General features: G+C 32.7%; 4 protein-coding genes and 1 long non-coding RNA gene across 5 annotated transcripts; 3 read left to right on the top strand and 2 right to left on the bottom strand.

The window, feature by feature from the left end:
* The first annotated feature begins 321 nt into the window (after positions 1-321).
* On the top strand, positions 322-2,051 carry LOC139495467 (uncharacterized). Its single transcript, XM_071283746.1, has 3 exons — positions 322-446; positions 791-983; positions 1,509-2,051. Exons 1-3 carry the CDS (start codon positions 404-406, stop codon positions 2,035-2,037), a joined length of 765 nt encoding a protein of 254 aa, XP_071139847.1. The 5' UTR covers positions 322-403; the 3' UTR covers positions 2,038-2,051.
* Positions 2,052-2,136: 85 nt separating this feature from the next.
* On the bottom strand, positions 2,137-6,883 carry LOC139495466 (uncharacterized). Its single transcript, XM_071283745.1, has 4 exons — positions 6,534-6,883; positions 5,262-5,451; positions 4,522-4,702; positions 2,137-3,875 (listed from the first exon to the last, which is right to left on the bottom strand). Exons 1-4 carry the CDS (start codon positions 6,867-6,869, stop codon positions 3,044-3,046), a joined length of 1,539 nt encoding a protein of 512 aa, XP_071139846.1. The 5' UTR covers positions 6,870-6,883; the 3' UTR covers positions 2,137-3,043.
* A 935-nt stretch (positions 6,884-7,818) lies between these two features.
* Positions 7,819-10,172, bottom strand: LOC139494803 (uncharacterized). Its single transcript, XR_011657159.1, has 3 exons — positions 9,948-10,172; positions 8,957-9,019; positions 7,819-8,209 (listed from the first exon to the last, which is right to left on the bottom strand). It is a non-coding gene; the product is annotated as an uncharacterized lncRNA (long non-coding RNA).
* Positions 10,173-15,502: 5,330 nt separating this feature from the next.
* On the top strand, positions 15,503-22,177 carry LOC139494170 (uro-adherence factor A-like). Its single transcript, XM_071282344.1, has 5 exons — positions 15,503-16,495; positions 19,083-19,214; positions 20,204-20,287; positions 21,120-21,215; positions 21,810-22,177. The coding sequence occupies exons 1-5, from the start codon at positions 16,351-16,353 to the stop codon at positions 22,175-22,177; spliced, it is 825 nt and encodes a 274-aa protein (XP_071138445.1). The 5' UTR covers positions 15,503-16,350.
* A 6-nt stretch (positions 22,178-22,183) lies between these two features.
* On the top strand, positions 22,184-25,732 carry LOC139494169 (uncharacterized). The gene is made up of 2 exons (XM_071282342.1): positions 22,184-22,379; positions 24,528-25,732. The coding sequence occupies exons 1-2, from the start codon at positions 22,295-22,297 to the stop codon at positions 25,730-25,732; spliced, it is 1,290 nt and encodes a 429-aa protein (XP_071138443.1). The 5' UTR covers positions 22,184-22,294.
* Positions 25,733-26,103: the final 371 nt, after the last annotated feature.

Below are 26,103 nucleotides of genomic sequence, written 5' to 3'. Positions count from 1 at the left end.
TAGATTATGGGTTTATGTATCGAAGAAAAGGGGAGATTATTTATATTAATGGAAATATACATCTCATGTGGAAACCACAACATTTAAATTTTCTTTGCAATCAAATAATTTTCAATGACACCAAGATATTATTTTTTTTTAAATAATCATCTATTTATCTTATAGGTAAAGTATGAAAAAAACATTGAACTACATTGAAGTGTATAATTTCATAAGGGATGTAACTTATTATTACAACACAAATATTAGGTGTTCAAAGTTTTGCAAAGTTTGTTTTGTCTTTATTAAACAAATAATTAATTTTTGAAATTTTATTTAAAAAGGCATGTCTCATTAATGGAATATTTCTGAATCTACTCCTGATGTACACCAAGAAGTGGAGGTTGATACTTGGGTTGACCCAATGGAAAGAAAGATGAAAGAAATGCTATATACAGAAAACAACTGTAATTATATTAACACATTTTAATTTATTTTGTGAAACATATTTAAATGGCTTTTAGCATGATTCTAAATAGATTTATCCAAGATAAACTCAAATTAGTGAGGAAAATTATTTGATTGAAAGGAATTCATGCCAATTTGTTTTATAAATACAATATTATATACTCACAAATACATGTAAATATTAATCATTGGTGGACCCAGAAAGGGAGGGGGTGTCCAAACAATGCAATAGATTTGAGACACATTGAAAGAAGTTGATGTGAAAAAAATCTTTTATTTGATGATTAATTTAAATGTTTGAGCAAACACCCTAGCTTATACCTTATATAATACTTTAAAACAGTACCACCACCATCAATAGAAAGAGAGCTGGTTGACTATATAGAGAGCAATACAAGGTTGCAGAGAGGGAGTACAGTGTGGAGAGATCTCCATAAAGGAAGAATAACGAGTTCCATATTCGGTGATGTAATGGCAGCAGGAAGAAGTCCAAATTCTCTTATAAGACAAATAACTGAGGGATCCTCCCTTGATAGGTATTCAAATTTAAATGGCATAAATTTCTACATAAAAGATGTACGATTACCAAGGAGACAACTCTCTATCAGAAAATAATTAACAACAGATTTCTTTTTAATTTGATCTTAACAAAAGTACTAGTACTTAAAGTGATAAATGTAATTTGAATAGTACAAACTACTTATAAGTACAGAACATTTGAATTTTCAACAGGATGTCTTGGTAAACTATATGACCATTTAGACTAGTTGATAAATCGGATGCAAAAAAATACAGGATTTTGATTTTAATTTAGTGTGACATTCAAACATTCTTATTTCTGTAATAGTTATTCATGTATAAATATCCCAATAACCACATAATTGACAGAAAATCAATACTATCAGTCAATTCATTTGGATTACTAATTTGGACAAAGGCTTGTTGACCAGTCAATACAGAAATTATTATCGTTTTAATTGGTCAATGCATATATGAAAGTCCATGATTATCTTTGCAAAGTTGTAGTGATAAAAATCTTCATGTACATTTCTGTTTTGCAGGTATTCATCACTTCCTCAGGCTATTCAGTGGGGAGTAGACAATGAGGACAGGGCAAGGGCCAAGTATATAGAACTAAAGCAATGCATGGAATATGATGATTTCAAAGTCGAAACAGCAGGCTTAACTTTAAACAACATCTACTCGTTTCTAGGAGCAACTAGTGATGGCATAGTGATTGAAGGAGATAGTGTTGGTCTCCTAGAGATTAAATGTCCATTTTCTCTGAAGGGAGTGAGGGTCAACACATTGGAAATTAACACTATTCTTGGGATGAATGACCCTAGTTTTTGTTTGATTTCTACACCTGATGGCCCAACATTGAACCCATTTCACAAATACTATGCACAAGTCCAAGGTGAAATGGCAATTAAAGAACTTCCTTGGTGTGACTTTGTTCTGTGGACAGCAGCAAAAGAAAACAACATTTGCATTGACAGGGTGTACTTTAATGCTGAATTTGTACAAAACATGCTACAGAAACTTGTAAAATTCTATATGGATAACATTTTTCCATGCTTTTATCAGTAAACACATTATTACAATTTTAAGAATAAGTATAATAGTTGAGGCAATTTGAGGGTATTATTTAACTGCATAACATCACCATATAAATGATTGTTGTGTTTGTGTAACTATTTTTTCTAATTTTTAAAATGCAGAAATCCTTTAAAATAAAACTTGTATGTGGCAATTTAGTATATTTGAGATTATATCAAAGGGAGATAATATATGATTTGTATATACAGCCTAAATTAGCAAATTTTAATGAGCTATATGACCATTATTTTTTTTTTAATTTTAAGTTTTCGTTCTAGTAATAACAAAATTAATGAATATGTATAATTTCTTTCATTCAAAAACTTATCCATCATGAAACCAATGATTTGATGTTTGCGTTTACCCTCAAGTTTGTACTCCTTAAAATTATTTTAAAGTGACAAAAGAATGTCTGGAAATTGCACTGTAAATTAATAAAAAGACCATTGAACAAGAATCATTTTATATATTTTACAATATTATTGAGCATAGCATGAAAATATTATGAGTTAATTCAGAAGCCCATCTACAACTTTGACAGACACAATGCTATTTTAAACATATCTTCAATAGTCCATTTGCCAATTTGTCATCAGTTTGAAAAAAAGAAACAAGTATTAACATCACACTTTTTAGGTTAATAAAAGATTAAATGGAATGACAATATTTTTAAAACTTTATAAGATCTCAATCATAACATGAAGATAAATATTTCTGCTATCTCGTGGTCAATAAAATATTATGTCCAAAGGGAAGTAACTCAAGGAAATGAATATCTTATTACAGAATTGGCAAACAGACTGAGAAGAGTAAACAAGTGTAATAATTATTGAAAAACAGAATCAGTAATGCAATCAGGAAATAACTGACCATCATCATTGATTCTTTTTATTTGCTGAAGACTTTTTGAAAATGCAAATGTAGACCTTTAAATTCTTATATTCAGTAAACTTTGTGTACCATTTTATTTTTCAAAGACTATAAGACTTACAGCCTATTACTTGACTAGGGGTTCATCAAAATTTGTTAACCAACAACACACTTTAAAAATTTGTGTAGATTGTGGTGCAATAGATAAAGGCATAACACCATCAAAAATATGAAAATTTTTCACTCTTCCAATACTTCTTTCCACATGAATTCTTAACTTTGCAATTTCTTGTGTTTCAAAAACCTGTTCAGTTGTAAACTGAGCAGATATACCTTTAAAGGGTGGCATATTTAGTGTACAATTCTTTTTTTCTAATAAATCTTTAATAGTAAAGCCTTTATCGGCCATTACAGAGTCATTCTCATCCAACAAATCCAGTATACCAGATTCAAGAGTTATCTGCCTGTCAGAAACTCTACCACCCCAACCTTCTGAAACAAAAGATATAACACCAGATGGAGTGATTCCAATTAAAAATTTAACAGTATTATGATTTTTGTAATTAGAATATGTAAGGCTTTGGTTAACAAGACTAGCAGAACGTTGTAAAAAAATTTCTGTACAGTCTATAATGACCCTTGTTTTGGGATATCTGGTCTTAAAAGCATCTGGCATGGTACGGTCAACTATTTCTCTGCTTGGAAATGGATTAATGACTTTTAGCTCTTCATACAATAATAAAAGCCATGAGGAAAAATATTTTGAAAATGTGGATTCTGAAATTTTAAACCTTTCGGCTATATCTCTAACAAAAAGGCCTAATCTAAGTCTCATTAAGACTGCAAAAAACTGATCAATTAAATCAATGCAGTTGGTTGATGCTCTTTGCCTGTCTTGCTTCTGGTAGGTCTCTGAACCAGTCCAGTACTGCATTATCTCTGCCTTCGGTTTCAGATAACTGAAATAGTAATTGACAATATCTTACTGCATTTAAGGAAAATTGAGTTCGAAAGATAGTATCTTACAATTTTTCCATGTATGAGTAATACTACAAATTCAGTAAAAAGATTTAACATGAGTGACAACGTTGACTTATAAACATTGATTTTTTTTTTGGAAAGATTAAAACTGAACTTAATTATATATTTTGCCATATATGTTGATTTATGTTTATATAAAAAAAATAGCACCTCAGTTTGTGTTCATTCATCTTGTGGTAACTTTATACTGGTACATCGTAACATGTATGATTTAACTCCAACTGTTCATTAACTATATACAATTTATTGGATTTATGTGAACTGATTGATACTTAGTGCATGTAGTGTGGGAGAATAGGATTAAAGTGATGTTACTGTATTTTAGTACATGTATTAGTTCTCTTATTTCAGTGTGTTTCGTCTTTTTTTCGTTAACCCAATTGCAATTTTTCATGGTAAGAAAACATTTACTCAATGTAAACTTCATGCGATACTTGTATTAATTAAAAGTTAATAATACATAGTTTCAACAAATTTTTAGTTATAAGTAAAACAAGGACACATTTGAGTGAGTGCAATTTTGGGTTTAGATTATTGTGAAAAAAAAAATAATTAAGATCTTACTTGAAGAGCCACATAAACACTACAAATTTAGGTAGTCCTGTGTAAAACCTGGTCTTCTGGTCATTGTCTGCTATTTTTTTAATAGTCCATTTATGGTGTTGCAGTGCAGCTGTCAATTCTTCATTTTCTTTCCTCAGCAACATGTTTTCCTTTAATAATGGATCTGTATCACACTGAGACCCTGAATTTCAAAATTGGCATTTCAGCAACTTTAAAAAATAATAAAGATAGTTTTCAATTTATAAGAATATATACTGAAAGATGGAAAGGTAATTTTTTTTTCAATTTAAGTCACCACTCATTATAAGGTTTTATAGAGATTTTTTTTAAGAGGAAATATAGAACAAAAAGGGCTTGGTATTTTTTGGGGTGTATTTGAATAAACTTGAATTTGACGCATAGTTAATTTTTTAAACAAATAAAACTGGTTCCTTAAAAATTGGACAATAGTGTTTGTACTTTATAAATATTTATGTTATAATATGTTGGTTTATAATGGTATTAAACATTGCTAAGTAGAAAAGAGAAAAGTTACTGAGAGCAACCAAACCTATATCTAGAGTTGTGTTTTAATTATTATACCAAGGATCTTAGTAAAGAAATGTTTTAAATTTGGGTGAGCATGGAGAGGGAGAATTCAATTGGACTTTAAAGTGGGTAGCAGCATAGAGATCTGTCTTTTTTGATCTTTTAAAAATGGCACTTTGTTTAATTTCAATGAGGCTTGTGCAATTGCTTACCAACATTAGATGTAAGTAACATGCTTGTATCTGACAAACTCTTATCAAGCTGATTATACACTGGAGGTTCCTGTAACTCCTCCATTTCCACATCTGGTCCAGCTGTAGCATAAGATGAATGCATCATTACTGAGCTGGTAAGGCATGCTGTCTCTGTTTCCTGGACCTTTAACTTCTGTTCTTTAACAGTCTAGATTTATCATGAGAAAAAAGTATGTGTACATGTCATCTTTCTAGTATTGGTCATTTGTCTCAAAAACAAAATTTACCAAAAGATTTATGAAATATGGTCTTGAAGAATAGCCAATTAGGTCTTATAACATTTCTACACACAATTGGCCTTGTTAAAATATGCTCAAAGGATATAGAATATAAAAGATAATGTATTATGGGAAGCAGTTATTTGAAATAGACTGTTCCAAGCATTGATTTTTGGCAAAGTGAAAAAGCTAAACTAACTGAAAACTGGGTCAATTATTTTATAATAAGTTTTTAGAAACTTTCGTGTGAAAATACTCAAAATCAGAAAAGAAAACTTTTTGACTAATTTTCTATATTCATGATATTTGTCTTTTTGTTTAAAATGATGTGGGTGTGTGTGTGTGTTTAATTAAAAAAAATCACTAAATTGTTTCTACATATGTATATGGAGTAGGATACTATTACAGTGCAAGATTTTTTAGGATAAATTTAAATTTATAAATATCCTTTAATCAATGTTAATGAAACTGTTTCGTCCTTGCCAGAGGAACTCTTCAGGTGGCTTATGGCTACCACGACAGTTTTTCTTTTAAGTTATTATTCATAAAAATTGAGGTACAAATGTATTACATGTATATATATATAGTAATCAGCTTTACAATACATGTACTTAGTGAAATTACCTTCAGTTAATATTATTCAACTGTAATAATATTAATAAATTATTTTATGTCCACAAGTAACCCATATTTTAATTAACTTATAAAAATGTAAAATTAATCTTTGATTTACCCACTCCTGATTACCCAATAAGGGGTGTTCCTTAGATAGGAAGCTCATACACAAGAAAGAAAGAAAGTAAACAGTGATAAAAAAATGTACAAACATGACAAACAACATTGACAAATGATTGAGGGATGAATAAAAATAAGAATGAACAGGTTATAGGAATAATTATTAAGTACTTTGGAAGTAGATCTCTAGCAATAAGAAAGTACAGTAAACATGTTTTGGAAAATTATGACTTTAACACTGACAATAAGGAGGTATTTAAAAACAACATTTAATCACCTGCAACAAATTTCTACTGGCAAGTCTGACATTTCGATCTAGCTCAGACACAGAGAGGTCTTTTTCTTTGTATGAAAATAGTGTTGGTCTGTAATTTATATCACTTGGGTCGTCACTGTGCCATCCGTCCACAAAATGTGCAGAACAAATTCTACTGTACTCATTTGGAGCCCAGTCTGCCCTGTTTACAGCTATTACCCATGCTTTCCTCTTCCTTAAGTCCTTTGGGAAACGGAAAAAACTACAACGATTCTCTTTATCTGACGTACTTTGCCGGTTTGAACACTGAAACACGACACAATTGAAAACCATAACGAACGTAACCAATGTAAACATAAATGAAAAATGGTTGCCGTCCGGAAGCGTTTCTACGCATGTACGTATAGTAGGACCGCAGTTAACGTGAAATACTTTATCCAAATAAGATATTCAAATAGTGTGGATATAAGCAATTATAATGATAGGTCATTGTACAACACTCATTAATGCAGTGCATTCTATAAAGATAAATTAGAGTCTAGGAATGCTTGTTGGGGCCTTCATTTCATACACAATGTATTTTTTAATGTCTAGTTAACCTTTTCTGTTATTTACTGTTTTGCCTGATAATCACTACAACAGACAGACACTAATCAGCACTATATTCCCTTTTTATTTTTTGGCAGTGAGTATATAATTGGTCATAATTATCCCTTTCAGACTCTGATACATGAATCATAAATTCTTGCTCAGAGAAATGTTGAATTTATTCTGGTGTACTTGTTGCATTGTTATTCTAATAATGTCATGTTGTCCCTAGACCATAAAAGAATGACTCATTGATTTTTAATTAGCTATATATTTAAATGGTCTGCTTTAGGTACATTAATGAGCAAATACATTAACAAGCATGGCACTAGTAGCCAAGGCTTGTTTATAAGGCTTCTGACTTGGCCACTAAATATTTTTAATTGCAAATATCCATAATGCTTATACTTATCTTTTATATTTTTCACAAGTTGGGCCCTATATTGATAATATTAGTTTTTCCCCTTGCTTTATACCCCTGTTATAATATTCAGCTGGAGAGGTTTTTGCATAGTCATATATGTAATTTAATATCATGCTCAAATGAGAACCATTTTGATATATAGGTATAAGTTCAAAATCAGCATTACAGGAGTAATAGTTGTTCTACTCAGAATTTGTCTATTTGTATAAAGAATTGGAAATATTGTCTAACATAAGAACACTTTCATTTTTATTGCTAAAAGTAAAGAAAATTACATTCAAATTTTGAATAAAATACATTTGTAGTTTTACTAATGTCATAGACAAAGAATGTCACCTGTCAAACTGTTGATAAACATTTCCAATACAACAGTGTAATATCCTAGAAGGAATAATGTGTACTTCCTACCTCCTTAATAATGAATGATTTCCTACACATTTATTTTAATCACTGAATCCTTGTAGTACATGAATCACATTGAATTTTCCTTTTCTATTCACATTGATTTATCACTGTTTATTCTCATAGCAATTTTGAAGTAAAAATAACACATGATTTGTGATGAATATTTTGGAATCAATCCTTCCTTTTTAGGGTTTATCCAGTTGACATCATAAAAGCTATGTTTTATTTCTAGTGTAAATATATAGGTCACTTTATCACAGTTTGGATATATTCATTTGATCTGAAATATAATAATAATGAAAATTAACAAATCATTGATGATTATGCATTTAACTCATTGTAAACAAGTCAACCATCTTTAATAATTAAACACAAAATTTCACACAAGTCATGTACATTGTAGATGTTTCAAATACAATGGAATATTTTAACTGATATATAAATATACTATGATCATTATAACTTCTCAAAAGATTGTGACCACCTTCATCATAAATGCTTGTTCAAAACACACTATCAGGAATTCACCCTGTCAATAAGACTTGTGAAATCAGGACCCAAGAAAATACATGTTATTATACCATGTATACATATGTAATGAAACTGCTTGTAAAATCTAATAATGTGCAGCTCTAAATTATTAAAAGTCTTGATTGTTTTGAAGTTTCTTAAAAAATTAGCTGATCATATTTTAAAAAGTGTTATTGTAATCTGACATGTAGATATAATGACAGCAATGAGCATTAGCTTGAAGTTATATAATTAAAGAGGTGCATTTTGTTCAATTGGAATTTCTATAAATTCAAATCTAGTACCATATTTAAATTATAATCATTAATGCAAACAGTTCATTAAATGAAATCATGGATTTCAAATTTAGTTTGAAATGACAAGAAAACTAGAGTTTAGGTTAAACTACTGATAAATTTATAAAACAGAATACATTTTGTAGTATAAATGAAACTTATCATTATTTAATCATGATTGGCAATCACTCCTCATCTTCATTTTTAATACTGAAATTTACCTGTTTATTCAATTCCAATTGATGACAAATTAATTTCAAAGTACAGCACAGTCTGGTCACATCCTGTATTAAAGAAAACAGAGAACACATGAATAATTGAAAAACTTGATATGCCAAAATTAAATCAGATAAATTATCCAAACAATCTTGATCAATCAAATAAATGATTAAAGATCTATACCTTTTATATTACAAGGCTATCTTTTTTGACACCTTTTTAATATATATATTTTCTTATTCATGCTATGATATGATAGAGGATATAAAAAAGGCATTTTTCCTAAAACTATGAATACTTTGTACTTGCTAGCAAGCTACATTTATATAATGTGCACACACTTACAACTATATAGCCTGATACTGGATAATTATAGAGAAATAAATGACACATTTATGAAAAGTGCAATTATGTATCCTCCACTTTCTCCTGAATGAAAGTTATAGTTATTTTGACAAAGATTTATAAACAATTAAGTTTGTCATACAATATATTTGAACTCTCAATATATTCAGAGTTATGTTGGTTTTTTTATACATCAATATTTAAAATTGATTATTGACTTTTAATTTGAAAAATACTCCCACATTTTTATTTCTATACTATTTTCCATGAAATAAAGTACCAATGAAATAAATACAAATTCAGGTTTGTCTAATGATACTTGTCAGTCTTGATTACACAATCAATCAGTAAATTTATGTAAATATTTAATTGATTTTTTTCTGAAATCAAATGGCAATTTATTGTAAGTAAATAAAGAACACTACAAATAACAAATAATGTTATATGCCCGAATCCAGATTTGTTTTCGACTTAAAAAACGAACACTTCATAGTGATCACGCGGTCAGATTACAAAATAAACATGGTCAAGTTGGAATTCGATAACACCTCCCCCTTTTTTGTATAGAAAAAGATAACAACACCTAACGTTTCGCGAAGTTAACACATCGTATGAAAACAAACATAACATAAGTCATATTGTACTTACAGTTGGATACTCGAGTCATGTTTTCCGTCAGGAACATCATCAAATCGTATGAAAAACTCATACACAACTGACACGCACTTGCTTGTTTTGATGCCTTTTCAAGCTTTGAAATGACGTTGAGTGTAAGAATAAATGTGCTGACAACCAATAGAAACGACTACATGACGTCACAATTAGATTGCGATAGAATCGTTGAAAACTTATGGAGAACTGCCTTAACATTACTGCGAATTGATGTTACCTTCAATCGGTCATTTGATCAAGATGATTTTCTGATGTGTACATATAGTTGGAAAAGATATAAACAATAACAATTTTTTTGAAACAGAACGCTTATATGTTTGTTTTGACACTGTTTAATTGGCATATCTTGGCTGTCACCATGAAAATGAAAATGCAGTGAATATTTTTTTTATTTTCTAAAACCAGATACATTGAATTAAGGGTGCCACTGCTCTGATTGTACTGCAATATATGGATTTACCTAGAACATTTGTTATTGACTGGTTGCATGCAGTCTTGCTTGGAGTTGTTAAGACAATATTAACTCTGTGGTGTAATCCAGTCTATAAAGGGAACACTTACTATATTGGTGATATGGTAATTAAGGCCAGACATAAAAATATGTTGGTTTCCTGCACTTGACTCACCCTAAAATCGTGTGCCTACTTAAACTTTCTTGGGTTGTTTTAGAATTTTTTTTTTAAAGTCATGTTCAGGTGTATGGATATCTGCAATTATGCAAACGTTATTTTGACAAGGGCCACAACGGACATATCTTCATTGCAATGGTGGAAGAAATAACATTCTGAGAACAATCGCCCTATTCTTACTGACAATTCTCTGAATTACAACACTAATGACAACTCTGATGACAACTTTAATTCCATTAAGAAATCTTATACATCTAACTTCAGTTTAATGGAAAGGCACCAGAACTATATGATGTCTATGGACGGATATCCAAAAATGCATGTGGAATACACTTACTTCAAAAAAAGGATAAGTCGACTGCAATCTTACCTGACTGAAAAGAAATATTGGAAAATCGGAAGAAAGCAATTTATTTCTGGATTATTTTGGACTACAAAATTGGTACAATCTTAAAAAAAAAGGGAAAAACAAAAAACATACGCTTGAAAAATGCAATCCATGTAGAACAATCCACATTGATATGTCTTCTTTACATAAATCTCTAGACAAAGACTCCCGTCAAATTTTGGAAACATGCCAGAGAGCTACAGATCATTTTATTCGTACTGTGTCTCCAACATCAAATACCCAAGAGAAAGGAGTCAAAATTGTGAAGTCTTTCATAAACATCGTCCAACCAATAATAGAAGAGAAAGGCAATATCAAATTCAACTGTTAATTAGCTGACTCACTATCTCATACAGCAATTACCGCAGCAGAACATCGCCAGGAAATTAAGAAAGCCGTTACCGTTAGTGAAAAGAAATTTGAGGAAGTAATGAAGGATGAGCGAAATGATGTCACCAACTTTCTTTCATCTGGAAAATCATTCAACCAATACCATCGGGACAGAATGACTAGATGTTTTGAATCAAAAGTAAGAGCAGAAGAGAGGACATAAGTTAATTCGTCAAGAGTCAGCAGGTAAGAAGAAATCGAAACAGCACCATGGAAATTTTGAAAACTACTCCTTCGACAGAACTGATTTTCTTAAAGAAATGACATCCATACCATCAGGATCTGGTATTAACTGGACTCTAATGGTCAAAACATACAATTTGCAAATCAACGGTAAGTTTCCTGCTAATGCTGGTCAAGTAATTTTAGAATACGAAAAGCCGGGCATCAACACACAGACTCACATTAAAGAAAAAAGGATAAGCTCGCGAGACTATCTACGAAGTATTAGAAGGGCCAATAACACGATATATAAGGGGACTAGTAAGTTTGGGACATTTTTCGATAAGAACAAATATTCTGTCGTCTGTGAGTTCACTACTCTCTGTTTTGACGAATTTGTCTAAAGGAAGCGGTATACCTTTTGTACCTATAGATGTCAACAAGGCATCGTACACCCCATGTAAATCAATGTTGTTTTAAGACAGATATGGACAGTGATGGAATATATCTAATAACGTTTTATCTCTTATCCTCTCTCTCGTACTGATTGACACTTCACGTAAGCCAGTCTGACTTTAAAGGAACACATTCAACGTAAGCCAGTCTGACCTTTAAGGAACACATTCAACAACTCATCAAAATCAATCAGCGGGAAGCTATGAAACGCAAACATCCTCAGACTAAATAACTTCAATTTCAAATCTTTAAAATATTTTATCCAACTTATTCCTCTCAGTTTAATAATAACATTTTTGTCAAAAAGGAACAAGTTTAGTGTCAAAAACTCTGGGGACTACTTATCATAGGTCAATAATGCTTGATATGATATTGCATTAGCATATGTTATTTTCATTCAGGTTGGTGAAACACTTCAAATAATATTTCTAATAATTCAGTCATCAAAAGTTTGAAAATTGTGTTGGTTTATGGTAAATACATAAGGGGTTTTATAGTGAAACACACATGTATACAGTCCACTCTTTGTCTTGCAATGATGGAATATTTTTTTTCAGAAATACTTTTTGCCGCTTGACAGTTAAAAATTCGTTACAGTACCTTTTATCTTTCTCAGCCTTCAACCCAAAGTCTGTGCTATGCATTCTGTTACATGACCGTTTTGTCTCGCCTGAGATAATGGATATCAAATGTTAAGGCAAGGCTAATTTGATTCTAGCTCTTTGGATTTCATTTACCTATTTGAAATACAGCTCCATTTTAATTACTTTAATTGATTTTAACTAAAAAAAAAAAAAAAATCACCAGTTGAAAAGAGGATTTTCTTTTAAGCAACACTCAAAAGATTTGCTTGTTTGCCACTATTTTTCGTCTGAGAAAATGATCAAGTAACAATGAATTTGAAAGAAACTGAAATTAATTGAATTTCTAGAATGGAAGATCATCTTTCACTTGTTATGTTCAGGAATTCTTAGGTTATAAATAGTCCCTAAATTAAGTGTTTCTTCATTTAACATTTTAGCTCAATTCAAGAAGAAATTGTTGACATTGAGTAGAATCTATATGCGGAAGAGGCAGAAAAGGAGGAAGAGATGAAAGAAGACTTCATGAGGGAGAAGTGCAAATTGGAAAAAAGGTCACCAGGAAAAGATGGACAGATGCTGGAGTAAAAGAACTAAAATGATATTTTAATGAAATTTAGCAGTCAGGCACAACACCAAGATCTGCCTTTATAGACGAAGTGGAGAAAAAAAAACCTAAAAGAATCATGGATGCATCCACTTGAGAGAAAATTATCTAATTATCAAAAAGATTTCTAATATGAATCATGCTAAACGCTAGTTTTTGCATTGAATACTACTGACATACCTATTTGAACAAAACTGTTTTATTTTCACAAGTGAGTGATATAGACTCTGTTAAGCATTTTGTTTTTATACGACTGCAAAATTTTGCCATATCTTTTTCTCAAACGTAAACCATCTGAAGTCCGTGTTAATGGTTACATAAAAACTGTGTTGGTAGCGTGGCAAGCAAATCATGATTGACAGTTTGTTATAGATGCATTTGCATGTGCAGTGTATATTGTTTCAAACATAAGCAAGTCACAAAAAGGTACGAGTGCATTATTAGACCAAGCAGCAAAAGAAGCACGACAGGGAAATTTAGACTTGAAGCATCAAGTAAGGCACATTGGTAATTACTTTTCAAATTCTGTTGAAACAAGTGCACAAGAAGCAACATACTTAACACTACAGATGCCTTTAACAAAAGCTACAAGACAAGTTGTATTCATTAATACATCTCCACGAGAGAAAAGAACTTTCCTCCTAAAACAATCATCAGCCTTAGAAAAACTAGGCCCAGACTCTACTGAAATAGAATCAGACAATGATATTAAAAGATACTCGCGAAGACCAAAACAACTAGATAACTGGTGTCTAGCGGACTATGTATCTCAGCTTGAATTACAGTATCATAAAACAGAGTCATCAGATCATGAAACAGAACAGCAGGAAAATGAAGAGGAAAATGTAGATATTTTACAAGAAAACAATAATAAAATCAACATTACCCTGAAGAATGGTATTAGAATATACCAAAGAAAAACACCCAAGGTGATCAGATATGTTAAATACAATTACAAGACTGACTCTGAAAACTTCTACAGAGAACGCTTAATGTTATTTTATCCATGGAGAAATGAACTTTTAGATTTGCAATGTGGACATGAAACATATGAAAAAAATGTACTTGACTGTTTCAAGACTATTAGAAAAGAAGGCTAAGAAATATGAAGCAAATGTAACAGATCTAGGGAAAGCTATAGAAGAGGCAGCAAATGATTGTAATGAGAATGATTAAGTACCTGTCCACCTAAGAATCATGCAGAGTGCTGTGTAATAGTGATTTATCAAAATAATTGATTTTTGCTTAAACTTCAGTGATTAAATCATCATGTAAGCAGGAAACTTTGTGCATTTTTTTTAGTTATATCCATGGTTTCCCTCTTAAAAATAAAGAATTAAATTCCCCCTCTGAGACTGATTCCTCTATCATTGTATTGAAATAAGTGACCCATTTAAACAAAATATCCCTGAGCAATTTTTATACACAATGATGTCAAATGGAAGATTGCATATTATTGTTTAAAACTTCTAAATTTCACCAGATGCACATAAAAACTAAGAGTTCATGGTCTCTGAACATGTAGTCGCTATAATGTTTTATGAAAAACCTATAGAACAAATTTATGAAATAATATGCAGATATTAAAAACTACATGTCCATAGCACGTTTTTGTCATTGTGTATGATGCGCAAAAGCGCTGCGCTTAATACGAAAAATGTTCACACGGTCCAAGCTTTTAAATAAGCAAAGACCTTGGAATGATTGAGATGATCCCAACAAGTAAACATATGTATGTCCATATATGGAACAGGCATGAAACAGGTGTTTGTTTTGATTTCTTCTATTGCCATTGATAATTGAAATGTGTTCACCTGTATTTTTCATGGGGCAATGTCAAATGAAATTTGAAAGAAATCTAATTTTGTGGATGTAATTAGATCAGTAAAAAAGATAGACTGAACAATTTGGCACGCAACAGTATATTTAAAAATCATTGCAAACCATGATTATTAGGATTAAGTACCCCTTTTTCATTCCAATGTTAAACCTATGGAAAATTTGTGGAAATTCTACCGTTTGAAATACGGCACTATTATTTGAAAATAGCAAATCAGATGTGGGGGTGTTTAGGCAGCGACCATTTGATTTTCTGGGGGGGGTATGGATTTTTTTCGCGACGCAACACGTCGGCGAAAACAATTTTTTTCATATCAATTTTAGCATTACGTAGAGTGGCAGCTGAGGGTGAAACAAACAATTTTTTTTCTCATGGTCTGAAACAAATTATTTTTTTCACAAAAAGTGGGAAACAAACTTTTTTTTCCAAAAAAAATCCAAAGCCCCCCCCCCCCCCCCCCCCCCCAGAAAATCAAATGGTTGCTGCCTTAGGGATAGTCCAAATAATTATGCGGTCTATCAGGTTTTTTTTTCAATTTGATTTTTTTTTGTTCCCCTCAGACGTCATAAAGCTAACCGCCATTTTGCGGCTGGACGTTGAGAATGAAATTTGTTCTCAACTTTTCAGACGTTTTTTTTCGCTGAAAACAATATCTGATGAAACGATTTTTATGTCAAAATATTCCTACCTGTATTTTGTTTACTCCGCCATCAATTGTGTCACAAAAGGGTCCTTAAATGAATCAAAATCGAGTAATTTACATCTCTGGTGGACATTTTAGATGAGCATCTTAAAACGTTGGAATGACGTGAAATGGTAAAGGCTATTCTACATGGCCAAATACGAGACGGCATACTTATTTGGACTACCTTAGGGAGTGCATTCCATTTATATATATTTTTGAGAAATCTGTTTATATCAGAAAAATCATACCGTGTTTCTTGATTATCCTTGCAGGATATATTTTTCCTTGGTACTTGGCGGATACATCCTGTTTTTCTTCATAATCTTCATAATCCCTTCTCGGGGAGACTATGGCGTTAAAGGAATGGATGCTGTAATTGTTCTCTTTGGTCCAAAGTAATAAAACATACATTTTTCTGGTGCCGTTTGAATTTTGCGATTCGGGTCTGCAATATTCTAGTGCGCCTAAATCTTAAAACCCGCGTGAATTGCGTCGGCCAATCGGATAGCGTTTTTGGAATTTCTGGTGTAACTGGCTAATCAGAGCTCACTTTACAGCACCATCTCGGAGTATCGCCCAATCAGAGCACAATTAACAGCATCATCTCGGAGAATCAATCAACATGGTCGTCATCATCAACAATGGACAGTGATCAAAGTAAAGAATCGGAATATTGTGTTGTTCAGGATGCAACTGGAAAAAATAGGTTCCAATGTAAAAGGTGTTACAGACAATTGTCGTCCAAGCACAGTGTATTATACCATTTGCATTCGGCACATAACATGAGTAAGTGCATAATAAATCTTGGGTTCGAGTCCGATTGCCAGCACTGGCAGCAGTCTGTGCCCTGACTAGTAAAAATTTTCCGGCCTGGTGAATCTTTGGTTCTGGCTAGTGACTTCTTCCAGGTAGAGAACTGGAGTCGTTAACGATTGTAATTTGTTCTGCATTTGTCATGCCCATGCCAGTCACACACAGCTGCTGCCCCTTGTATTTACAAATAAAATCCATAATGGGCTATTCCAGAAATAAAATGTGAACCCCCCCCCCCCCCCCCCTATGGTTTTTTTTCAACGCTTTCAATCGAATTATTTTTTTCAAAATAATACACTATAGGTATGGGGAAAATCTGGAATCAAAATATTTTTTTTTGTCATCTGCTTGAACAGAATATTTTTTTTCAGCAAATTGGGAATCCGATTATTTTTTTTAAGAAAAAACCATAGCCCCCCCCCCCCCCCCCCCCCCCTTGAAGTTAAATGGTTGTTCCCTAAAATGTGTTTTCGGGCTAGTAGATGAAAAAGTTTGGCACAGACTGTACCAGTTCGATTTTATCACTCAATACGAGACTTTAGAGATAAGTCTTTTGGGTTGAAGTTAAAAAAAACTATCCGGATGATGGGTCCTTTCAGAGACATTCTTTTATTCTCTGCTCCTATTTAATCTGCATAATTAAATCCTCACACAATCTCTAGTTCTCTTCTGCCAAGGAAAGTGTTACTTACCCTCCCCGAGTAATGAATTATAGTTAAGTGGTACCATTGCAAACTCGTACCAAGTTCAAGTCATACCACAGTAAACTCGTACCACCGAAAACTCGTACAACAGTAAACTCATACCAATGTCATCTCATACCAAACAAGATATATAATGTTATTTGGGAGTTTTTAGTGGTCCTCAAAAGTTGTGATACTGCTTGCAGATGATAAGAACAGTGAAGAATTATATTAGATTAAGTCCAGAGAAACCGAAGAGCAATCTTAAAAACATAAATCCCGAGACATTGGCTGCGAAAGACGGAGACAAAAGACAAAACAAACATGTATACACGCAAAACAAAAAACAAATGAAAATCACACACTCCAATGACCACCAAACTTTCGGTTCAAGAGTTATGGGACTTTATTGATTAAATTTATGGCAATTTTCCTATATCGCACTCTGAACTTAAGAAACCCATGACTGATTTCCTTCAAACTTTGCATACTTTTTGGATATGACGATGTCATGGTCTGTATACTTTTTGACGAAATTTAGATTGTGGTTCAAGACTTATGGGACATTATTGTCAAATTTATGACAATTTTTCCTATATCGCACTTGAACTTAAGAAACCCATGACTGATTTCTTTCAAACTTTGCATACTTTTTGGATATGACAATGTCACAGTCTGTATACTTTTGACAAAATTTATATTTTTCGTTCAAGAGTTATGGGACTTTATTGATCAAATTTAAGGCAATTTTTGTTTTGTTGCACTTTTACTAAAGGGGGCCCTTGCCTGATTTTCTTCAAACTTTGCATACATATTTTATATGATGATGTTACAGTCTGTATATGTTTTGACGACATTATCGTAATCTAGTGAAGAGTTATGGGACTTTATTCGTCAAAATTATTGCAATTTTTCCTATGACGCTATCTAACTTAAGAACCCCTTGTCCAATTTACTTCAATTTTTGCATAATGTAGTTATTGGATATGATGAGGTCCTGATCTGTATATATTTTGACGACATTTTGATTTTACAGTCAAGAGTTATGGGACTTTATTTGTCAAATTTAAGGTAATTTTTCCTTTGTCGCCGTCGTACTCAAGAACCACTTGACCAATTTGCTTCAAACTTTGTGTATGATGAGTGTGCTGTAACGTGGATAATTTTTGGCATGATTTCAGTTTTCTTTCAAGGGTTAAGGTTAGTTATTTGCCAAATGTTAGTTTTTTTTCTAGGTTACTCTCTCACTAAGATCACTTTTAAACTTTGTGCATGATCTAGTTATTGGACATCAAAGTCAAATAATCTGTTTATTTTGCGGAATTCTCAATTGTGCTTTACTTAATTTAAGCCAGTGCCTTTACATTTGACAGTGTTAACGACGGGCGTATTATGCGTTTGCGCAGGCGATTTTTCTAAATTGAATATTATCACAAACAATATTTTGCTGTTTAATTTATTCCGTTTCTGCATAACATCCAAACAAAAAATCAGCAGAAATTTTACATGACATTTTCCGTGCAACAGCTGATACAATTAGTGTAGACAGTCACTGTGATAGACATATCATCCATTTGGGTAAAATGAATATTTTTATACGACCGCAAATTTTACATGTCTGTGGCTTGTTACACTGTACTATACAAATTTTTCGTCGCAATTGTCTCATCAGTTATTACGTACAATTAATTCATACACTAATAACTGTCAAGCTTCACAGACCATGATGAGTGGCAAAGTGAGTATCTCGGCCATTCGGAAGTCAAAAAGCAGTAAAAAAACTTGGGTTCCGTCTCATTATGTATCACCAGACCTTACAGGACAATAGCTGTTTCTCCAAGCAAACTTTGAACCTTTGTTTAACCTTTAAATTTTAGGTCCTGTAAAACGAGCTAAAAAGAAATACTTAGAAGATACTAGTATAGAGATTCCAAGAACTACTTTAATATCAAGAAGGCAAAAACAGGGTCCTCTGGAACTAGCAGAGACAAGTACAAGTGAAAGAAGTAGTAAGTTCAGTAAATGACAGCTCAGTACATCTACATGTAGTCTTTTTAGCTCTTCTGACCCAAAGACTAAGCTACATTTATTGTCACCTATGAGGGTCAGTCGATGTTTGAATCTTACAGTTTTGATTGTATAAATTAAAGATCAATTGCATTATAACTACTAGTAAGTCTTATAGGTTTTGGTTGAAGATCTTGCTGTTCACATCTAGTTCGCTTATCTAATTTATTTTATTGCAGATATGCCTTTTCAAGGTTTTGATCTTGTCCGTCCATACATGTATACATGAAAATGAGTTCAAAAAGATTCCTTATGAAAATATCTTTCATAAAGTATGCTGAAAGTTTTTATGTCGCTTTTACTGTTTTGATAAAGTTCAGGATCACTCTTTGTTCTAGGCACGTGGTCGTAAAATTTTCGTTGTGTTCTGGGACCTTGTCTTAAATGTGTATGTTCTTTACTTTTGTCCGTGAATTACTTGTACTCTTATGATCACTGTTTTACACTAATGTGACTATGACTATCAGGTCAGACTTGTTTGTCCTGCATTTGAGCAACCATTATTCAAGTGGGAGGTTTGGGCCCGTAAAACATGTTTAACCCAACATTTTCATTAGAAAATGCCTGTACCAAGTCAGAATTTTAATGGTTATTCCGCATTTGCAGATGGTCTTCTTTTTTTGTCTCGGATTTGTCATGTCTTCTTGATCTTTTTCCTTGATTATGTTCCCAATTTATATATTGTTATAAGGATTAAGATACAATGTATATTAAAGGGGTCAAAAGGCTGCAATATCAAAAATTGTAAGTTTTTTTTATTCTAAGCTTGATTTTGACAAACTTTTGTCTGGTACTTAATAATGACAAGCCGATTATTTAGATAGCTGAATTCAGACAGTTTCTCTTGTTGACTAATGCTTGGGAAGTATTTGTTGCACTCTGCAAAGCTCTTTATTACAGGTGATATGCAGATAAGATTTATTTATTATAGGTATTGAAAATGCAGTGGAAAGTGCAACAGAACACAGAGAGATGGCAGAAATTGACATCAACATTGATCCTACAAGTGTGACAGGTTGGTATTGGTGGAATTGATTTATTCAAAATAAACATACTATAAATTCCATTTGTACATTGTATGTGTTCAATGTTTCAATGTACATTTACCCCAGATCCTTTCATTTTTCACACAATAAACGATATTCATGGGCTACATGATATTTTAGTAAATTTGTTAGACATGACCACAGGGATCTTGGATGATCAATAACAAATTAACAACATATTTCAAAATATTTAAAAAAAATTTGGTTATTTTCCTGGAAGATTCCCAGACTTAATATTTTTTTTAAAGTATCCTAATAACCAAATATACAAATTATATGGCATTAGAAGAACAACAGTTATTAAGGAATACAGAAGATTTTCGTTCTTAATTTGGTATATTTCCTGAAGGAAGATTAAAATTCATTATTTTTTATAAAATACAGTCATACATGTCTGGGATTGACCTGTAGACATGGTAGAAGAAGAACAACATGAATTAAATGTTTGCATAATGGATCATTGGATCTGTATATATTTCAATTCCAACTTTGGTAAATTTCTTGCATTATGAGTTTTGATTAATTGGATTTCAACAGATTTGAATTATGCAGAGATGAATTTCTCTGTCATATAAAATATATGCTAAATTTCTTTGAAACTTGCAGAAGGATTCAGTATATTTGAAGATGTTGAAATCTACAGTTTCGTTCGTTGACAGTTGAGACACTTTGATAAATGCATGTATCTTGCATCATTTGTTATTGCAGAGGCATGGTTAAAGTGTAAGGAATTCATCACAAATTCATGTTAAAGAGGGTGCCTAAAATTATTTGATTTTGTTCTTGGTTTTACTTTTTCAGATTTCAGTTCATTTGATTTTAATGAGCAGCACAGTGAACAAATCTGTATAGACAGTTCTCGTGATTTTAGTGATACAGAAATGGAAAGCCAGTCAGGTAGGTTTGATTTTAATATTCTTCACTTCACAAATAGATTCCTGAGTGAAAAGATTCTTTTAACATGTATTCTTAAAATATTAATTGTCTCGCCCTCGACGAAAGTTGGCAGAATTTAAAAATAAACCATGAAAAGGATTATAGCTTGCGTCAGTAGAATATTTGAATCACATGACAGGATATTTTCTCATGATGCGAGCTACAGTCTTTTTCGTGGTTTATTTTTAGATGCCGCCAATGTTAGAAATCAAACAAAATAAACCACGAAAAAGTCTATAAGCAACGTCATGAGTCACATGATTCAAATATTCTAAATACAGCTACAAAGTGAAAGTAATGTCAAAATACACGATGCCGAGGAAAAGATGAGCCAAAGCGTCGTTGAAATAAGAGAAAGGCAATTAAAAATGGTATCAGCAAACAGATAAATCATTGAACTTTCAATATCAACAGGGTAGGTCCTTATTGCATGTCAAATAAATGTATACGAAGTGTTTGAAGTGCGATACCAGACGGTATCTTGTGAGTCAGAGGAAATTCAGACTAGCATACAGTGTGATCTTTGAATTATGTTTTATCTTCTTTTGTTTTTAGAAACCCTGATAGCTGTAGAAGGTTTTGAAAATAACATAAATGAGGATAATGATGACCACAGCAGTTACAGTAGTGAAAATTGTTCAGATTATGACCTTTTGAGTAATTTATCTGATGATGATGACATTTCATCTGGAAGCATATTATCTGATGACGATGATACCAACTTTTCTGAGAATTCAACTGATCAGGAATTAGAGACATCAGCTGAATCAGAATTTGATGTGAAAAACACTGAAATGGAAATTTTGGCTTGTTTTTTAAGAAACAGCATTCCAGGAAGTGGTTGTAAAGACATTTTAAAAACCTTCAAAACTGTATTCCCTGACTGTAAAGGTTTACAAAATATACAGTATGAGCATTTATGAAAATATCTGGACGATGACTTTGCAAATGAATTCCATTACTGTGAAAGTTGTTTTGAATTGTTTCCAGCTGACACAGACACTGTAAGGTGTGGAAAGTGTAATAATCCCCGCTTCAAGATGTTGAATAAAGTAAAGCAGCCAAGAGCAAGTTTTGTCATGGCCAACATCAACAGACAATTAAAGAACTTACTTCAGTCGCCAGGTAACTAATATGCCCTATTCAATGTGTATGTATTATAAACTTAACTTTAGTGAATAGGCACAGTTTGTTACTATACATATCATATCTTAAAAAAAAGTATCACGATTTAATCATAAGAACTGAGGTTGATGATACATTCACAATAAAGCTCAAAATAAAATTTTAAAACTACAATATATGCAAAAACATTTTTAAAAAAAAGACATATTTAGTATTGCTTTTTATAGTATTTTTACTTAAAAAAAAGCAAGGCATGCTGAACGAAACCCTTGTGAAATTCAGGTAACAACTGAAGAAGTCTTCTGTTTTTCATGTGCATAAATTCATGAAATATTCCTATGAAATAGTATGGCGATACGTATCCTATCGTCACTCTTGTATCGTGGAGTAGGTGTATCATTGCAGCCCTACTAAAGAGCAACCGAAAAACGAAAACATTGAGACAAGGGACAGCACCTGGTCTACAAAAGACTGAGACAAAAGACAAAACAAACATGCAAACACGCAAACCAAAAACAAATTGAACATCACAGACTCCACCAAAAACTGGGAGTGAACACAGGTGCTCCGGAAGGGTAATGTTTTACTGTCATGGTATAGGTCTGTTAAAGTACATTTCACAGAGCTGAGTCTCTCACATTTCTTAATTTTCAAAAAATAAGTGAGATGCAAATATTGAAATTTATATGAAATTACATTAAGATGATGTTCTGGCAATTTTTGTATATTTTGGATTCGCTCCCCTCATGTGGGAAAATGGGGATTTTCAGTATTTTTGGACATAGAGTCACAGTTTTGTGTCGCCTGCTGAAAGCAGAGTCGATACATAGGGATCACTATCCGTCGTACTTCGTCGTTGTCGTTGTCGTCGTCTCCGTCAGTTGGTGTCGTCACCTTTTGTATCTGCATCTCCTCCGAAACTGTTTGTCAGATTCCAACCAAATTTTCAGGATATCTTGCTTATGGGGTCTAGTTGTGCACCTTCAGAGTTGGAAATACTAGCCTGACCGCCAGTCCGTGACTAATAATTTCTTGGCAGGGCTGGCTAATATTTAGCAGATTTTGACTGATTACAGTGGCGGATCCAGGGGGGGGGGGCCCCCCTTACGTGGAAAAATTTGGTTGATTATATAGGGAATCACTGAAGCATGACTGGAGTGGGCCCCCTCTTAGGTCAGTCAGTGGGCCCCCTCTAATAAAAAGTTCTGGATCCGCCACTGGATTATATAGGGAAATCAGGGCTGGTAATAACATGTTTTATAGGCGAATTTCCTACCCTGGCACCTTATACTTTAAATTTTGATTTCACTGATTTTAGCGGCTCACGGAGCCAAAATAGCTCATTTTGACAATTCTTCAAAGCTGTAGGTCATATTTCAACCAAACTTTCAGGATATCTTCCTTGAGGGATTAAGTTGTGCACCTAATGTTTTAATGTTTTTAAGTTTTTATGTTTCCAATTTCAGAGGCTCACGGAGCCAAAATAGCTCACTGAACAATTCTTCACAGCTGTAGGTCATATTTCAACCAAACTTTCAGGATATCTTCCTTGACGGATTAAGTTGCGCACCTAATGCTTTAAATTTTGATTTTTCTGATTTTAGAGGCTCACTTAGCCAGAACAGCTCATTTAATCAATCCTTTTGCTCAGCCGTTCATTAAATATAAATTTTGATTTAATAAATATGAAAGGTTACTTAAATGCCATTGGCAGGCGAAACACGTGTTCCACGGAACACCCTCCTAAGTTAAATACTTTAAGTTGTGTTAATTTCTTTCATTTAGTTTTATGCATATTAATATTGTATAGAAAAATTATTTAAGTGAGATTACTGGAAATAGGTAATTTTGCTTTTATCAAGAACTTTAACTTTGTCCAAAAATCATCAATTTCCACATGAGTACCGAGAAAGCTAAAGAGGGAGGAAGCATGTTGTCACTAAATTTAGTTGCCGGAATTATAGCTAAATTAAATTTTCAATGTGATATATTCAATTTACAGTATTTGATGTTCTTAGAAATGGCAAAATGTGAAACAGACTTTAGTATAGTTATTACACATTCTTTATCAACAGGTCTGCTGGAACATACACTTTAATATACATGTTTATCCTTTCGTAGTTTATGAAATGATATTTTTAATTTCAGGTATTTGGGAGGATGTACTAAAGAATAAGAACTATATTAGGAATCGTTATTTACAAGACAATGAAACAATCACCGACATAACTGATGGATCGCTTTATAGAAAATTGTTGTCAGAGAATGATTTCTTAAATGGAACTGACAACACAAATCTAACAGCAGTTATTAATACAGATGGTGTAAGCCTATACTCATCTTCTAAAGTTCAGCTTTGGCCAATATTTATGGCTGTAAACGAGTTAAATCCATGTGCTAGATTTGCCAGGGAAAATGTGATCCTTGCGGGGATTTGGCAAGGGAAGGGAAAACCTCCATTTAATACATTCATTGGATCCTTTTGTAAATTGATGAATGACTTGTATGATACTGGTATTACTGAAAAATTAAACGGTGAAGAGACCACTGTAAAATTGAAAGTGATATGTGGAATTTATGATTTGCCTGCTAAGGCAGCCATTTTGAATATGACTCAATATAATGGTAGTGATTCTTGTATTACCTGTGAAGAACCTGGGAAGACAGTGAAACAGGGAAAAGGTACAAGTAGGTGCTTTCCTTACAGGGAAACAGCAGAGAAGTATCCAAATCGGAATCAAGCTGGAGTAAAGCTTGCCATGGAAAGGGGTACAGAAAGAAATAGAATTAAGGGATTTAAGGGTACATCTCCATTGTTGGATTTGAAAAACTTTGATATTGTCAGTGGCACCCCGCCAGATTATATGCATGGAGTTTTGTTAGGAGTTACCAAAACCCTTCTATACAAATGGTTTTCTTCTACTGAAAGTAAACAAGAGTATTTTATTGGTGACAAGGTGAAGTTGATTTCAAAACGTTTGAACTCGATAAAACCCCCTGAAAGTATGGAGAGACTTCCTAGGGACCTGGAGAAAAACTATACACATTTTAAAGCAACTGAATTGCAAGCGTGGTTAATTTATTATGGAATTCCATGTGTAGAGGGAATTTTGCCTAATAAATACCTTGAACATTTTGCTTGTCTCGCTGAAGGTGTTTATTTTCTGCTGGGTGACAAAATATCAAAAAATGACCTGCAGAGAGCACACATTCTGCTAGATGCATTCTTCAGGAACTTTAGCAATTTATATCCCGCTGGATCTTGTGGACTAAATGTCCACAATATTGGAATGCATATGGTTGAATATGTTAGTGTTGGGTCCACTCTCGAGTTGGAGCTGTTTTCCGTTTGAGGATTGCAACTCCATGATTACCAAAACTGTACATGGAACTGGAGATGTCACCAAACAAGTGATGAAAATTAAGGAGGCTCAGGCACTGCTGCGAAACAATCTTCCATTTATCTTTAAAGGAAAAAACTGGAAGAATCTTAAACCCGTTGCAAACTGTGAAATAGCCGGTGCAATAACAGAAGTGCCTAAGGATGAAAATACAAACTTTATTCTGGAAGAATCTGGATTAAGTGATACATCTTGTATTAAAAAGGTGGATAGGGTAATGTTAAATGGTAAAAAAATGTATTCTGGCTCTTATACCCGCATGAAAAGACGAATTTGCAACACCTTTTTAACTAAACGTGGAATTGCTTGTTCAGTAAAATATT

The sequence above is a fragment of the Mytilus edulis genome, chromosome 11 (genome assembly GCF_963676685.1).
Source record: "Mytilus edulis chromosome 11, xbMytEdul2.2, whole genome shotgun sequence".
NCBI lineage: Eukaryota > Metazoa > Mollusca > Bivalvia > Mytilida > Mytilidae > Mytilus > Mytilus edulis.
This window is presented reverse-complemented; position numbering and strand designations above follow the sequence as displayed.

Excerpts from the sequence above, each read along its gene's own strand:
- LOC139495467 (XM_071283746.1), top strand. The coding sequence starts at position 404 with ATGGAAAGAAAGATGAAAGAAATGCTATATACAGAAAACAACT. Across the intron at positions 447-790 it reads GCTATATACAGAAAACAACT|TACCACCACCATCAATAGAA; the intron begins GTAATTATATTA and ends ACTTTAAAACAG. Across the intron at positions 984-1,508 it reads GAGGGATCCTCCCTTGATAG|GTATTCATCACTTCCTCAGG; the intron begins GTATTCAAATTT and ends TCTGTTTTGCAG.
- LOC139495466 (XM_071283745.1), bottom strand. The coding sequence starts at position 6,869 with ATGTTTACATTGGTTACGTTCGTTATGGTTTTCAATTGTGTCGTGTTT. Across the intron at positions 5,452-6,533 it reads CCAGTAGAAATTTGTTGCAG|ACTGTTAAAGAACAGAAGTT; the intron begins GTGATTAAATGT and ends TGATAAATCTAG. Across the intron at positions 4,703-5,261 it reads GTTACTTACATCTAATGTTG|GGTCTCAGTGTGATACAGAT; the intron begins GTAAGCAATTGC and ends TTTGAAATTCAG.
- LOC139494170 (XM_071282344.1), top strand. The coding sequence starts at position 16,351 with ATGGACAGTGATCAAAGTAAAGAATCGGAATATTGTGTTGTTCAGGAT. Across the intron at positions 16,496-19,082 it reads GCATTCGGCACATAACATGA|GTCCTGTAAAACGAGCTAAA; the intron begins GTAAGTGCATAA and ends TTTAAATTTTAG. Across the intron at positions 21,216-21,809 it reads AGAAATGGAAAGCCAGTCAG|AAACCCTGATAGCTGTAGAA; the intron begins GTAGGTTTGATT and ends TTTTGTTTTTAG.
- LOC139494169 (XM_071282342.1), top strand. The coding sequence starts at position 22,295 with ATGTTGAATAAAGTAAAGCAGCCAAGAGCAAGTTTTGTCATGGCCAAC. Across the intron at positions 22,380-24,527 it reads GAACTTACTTCAGTCGCCAG|GTATTTGGGAGGATGTACTA; the intron begins GTAACTAATATG and ends TTTTAATTTCAG.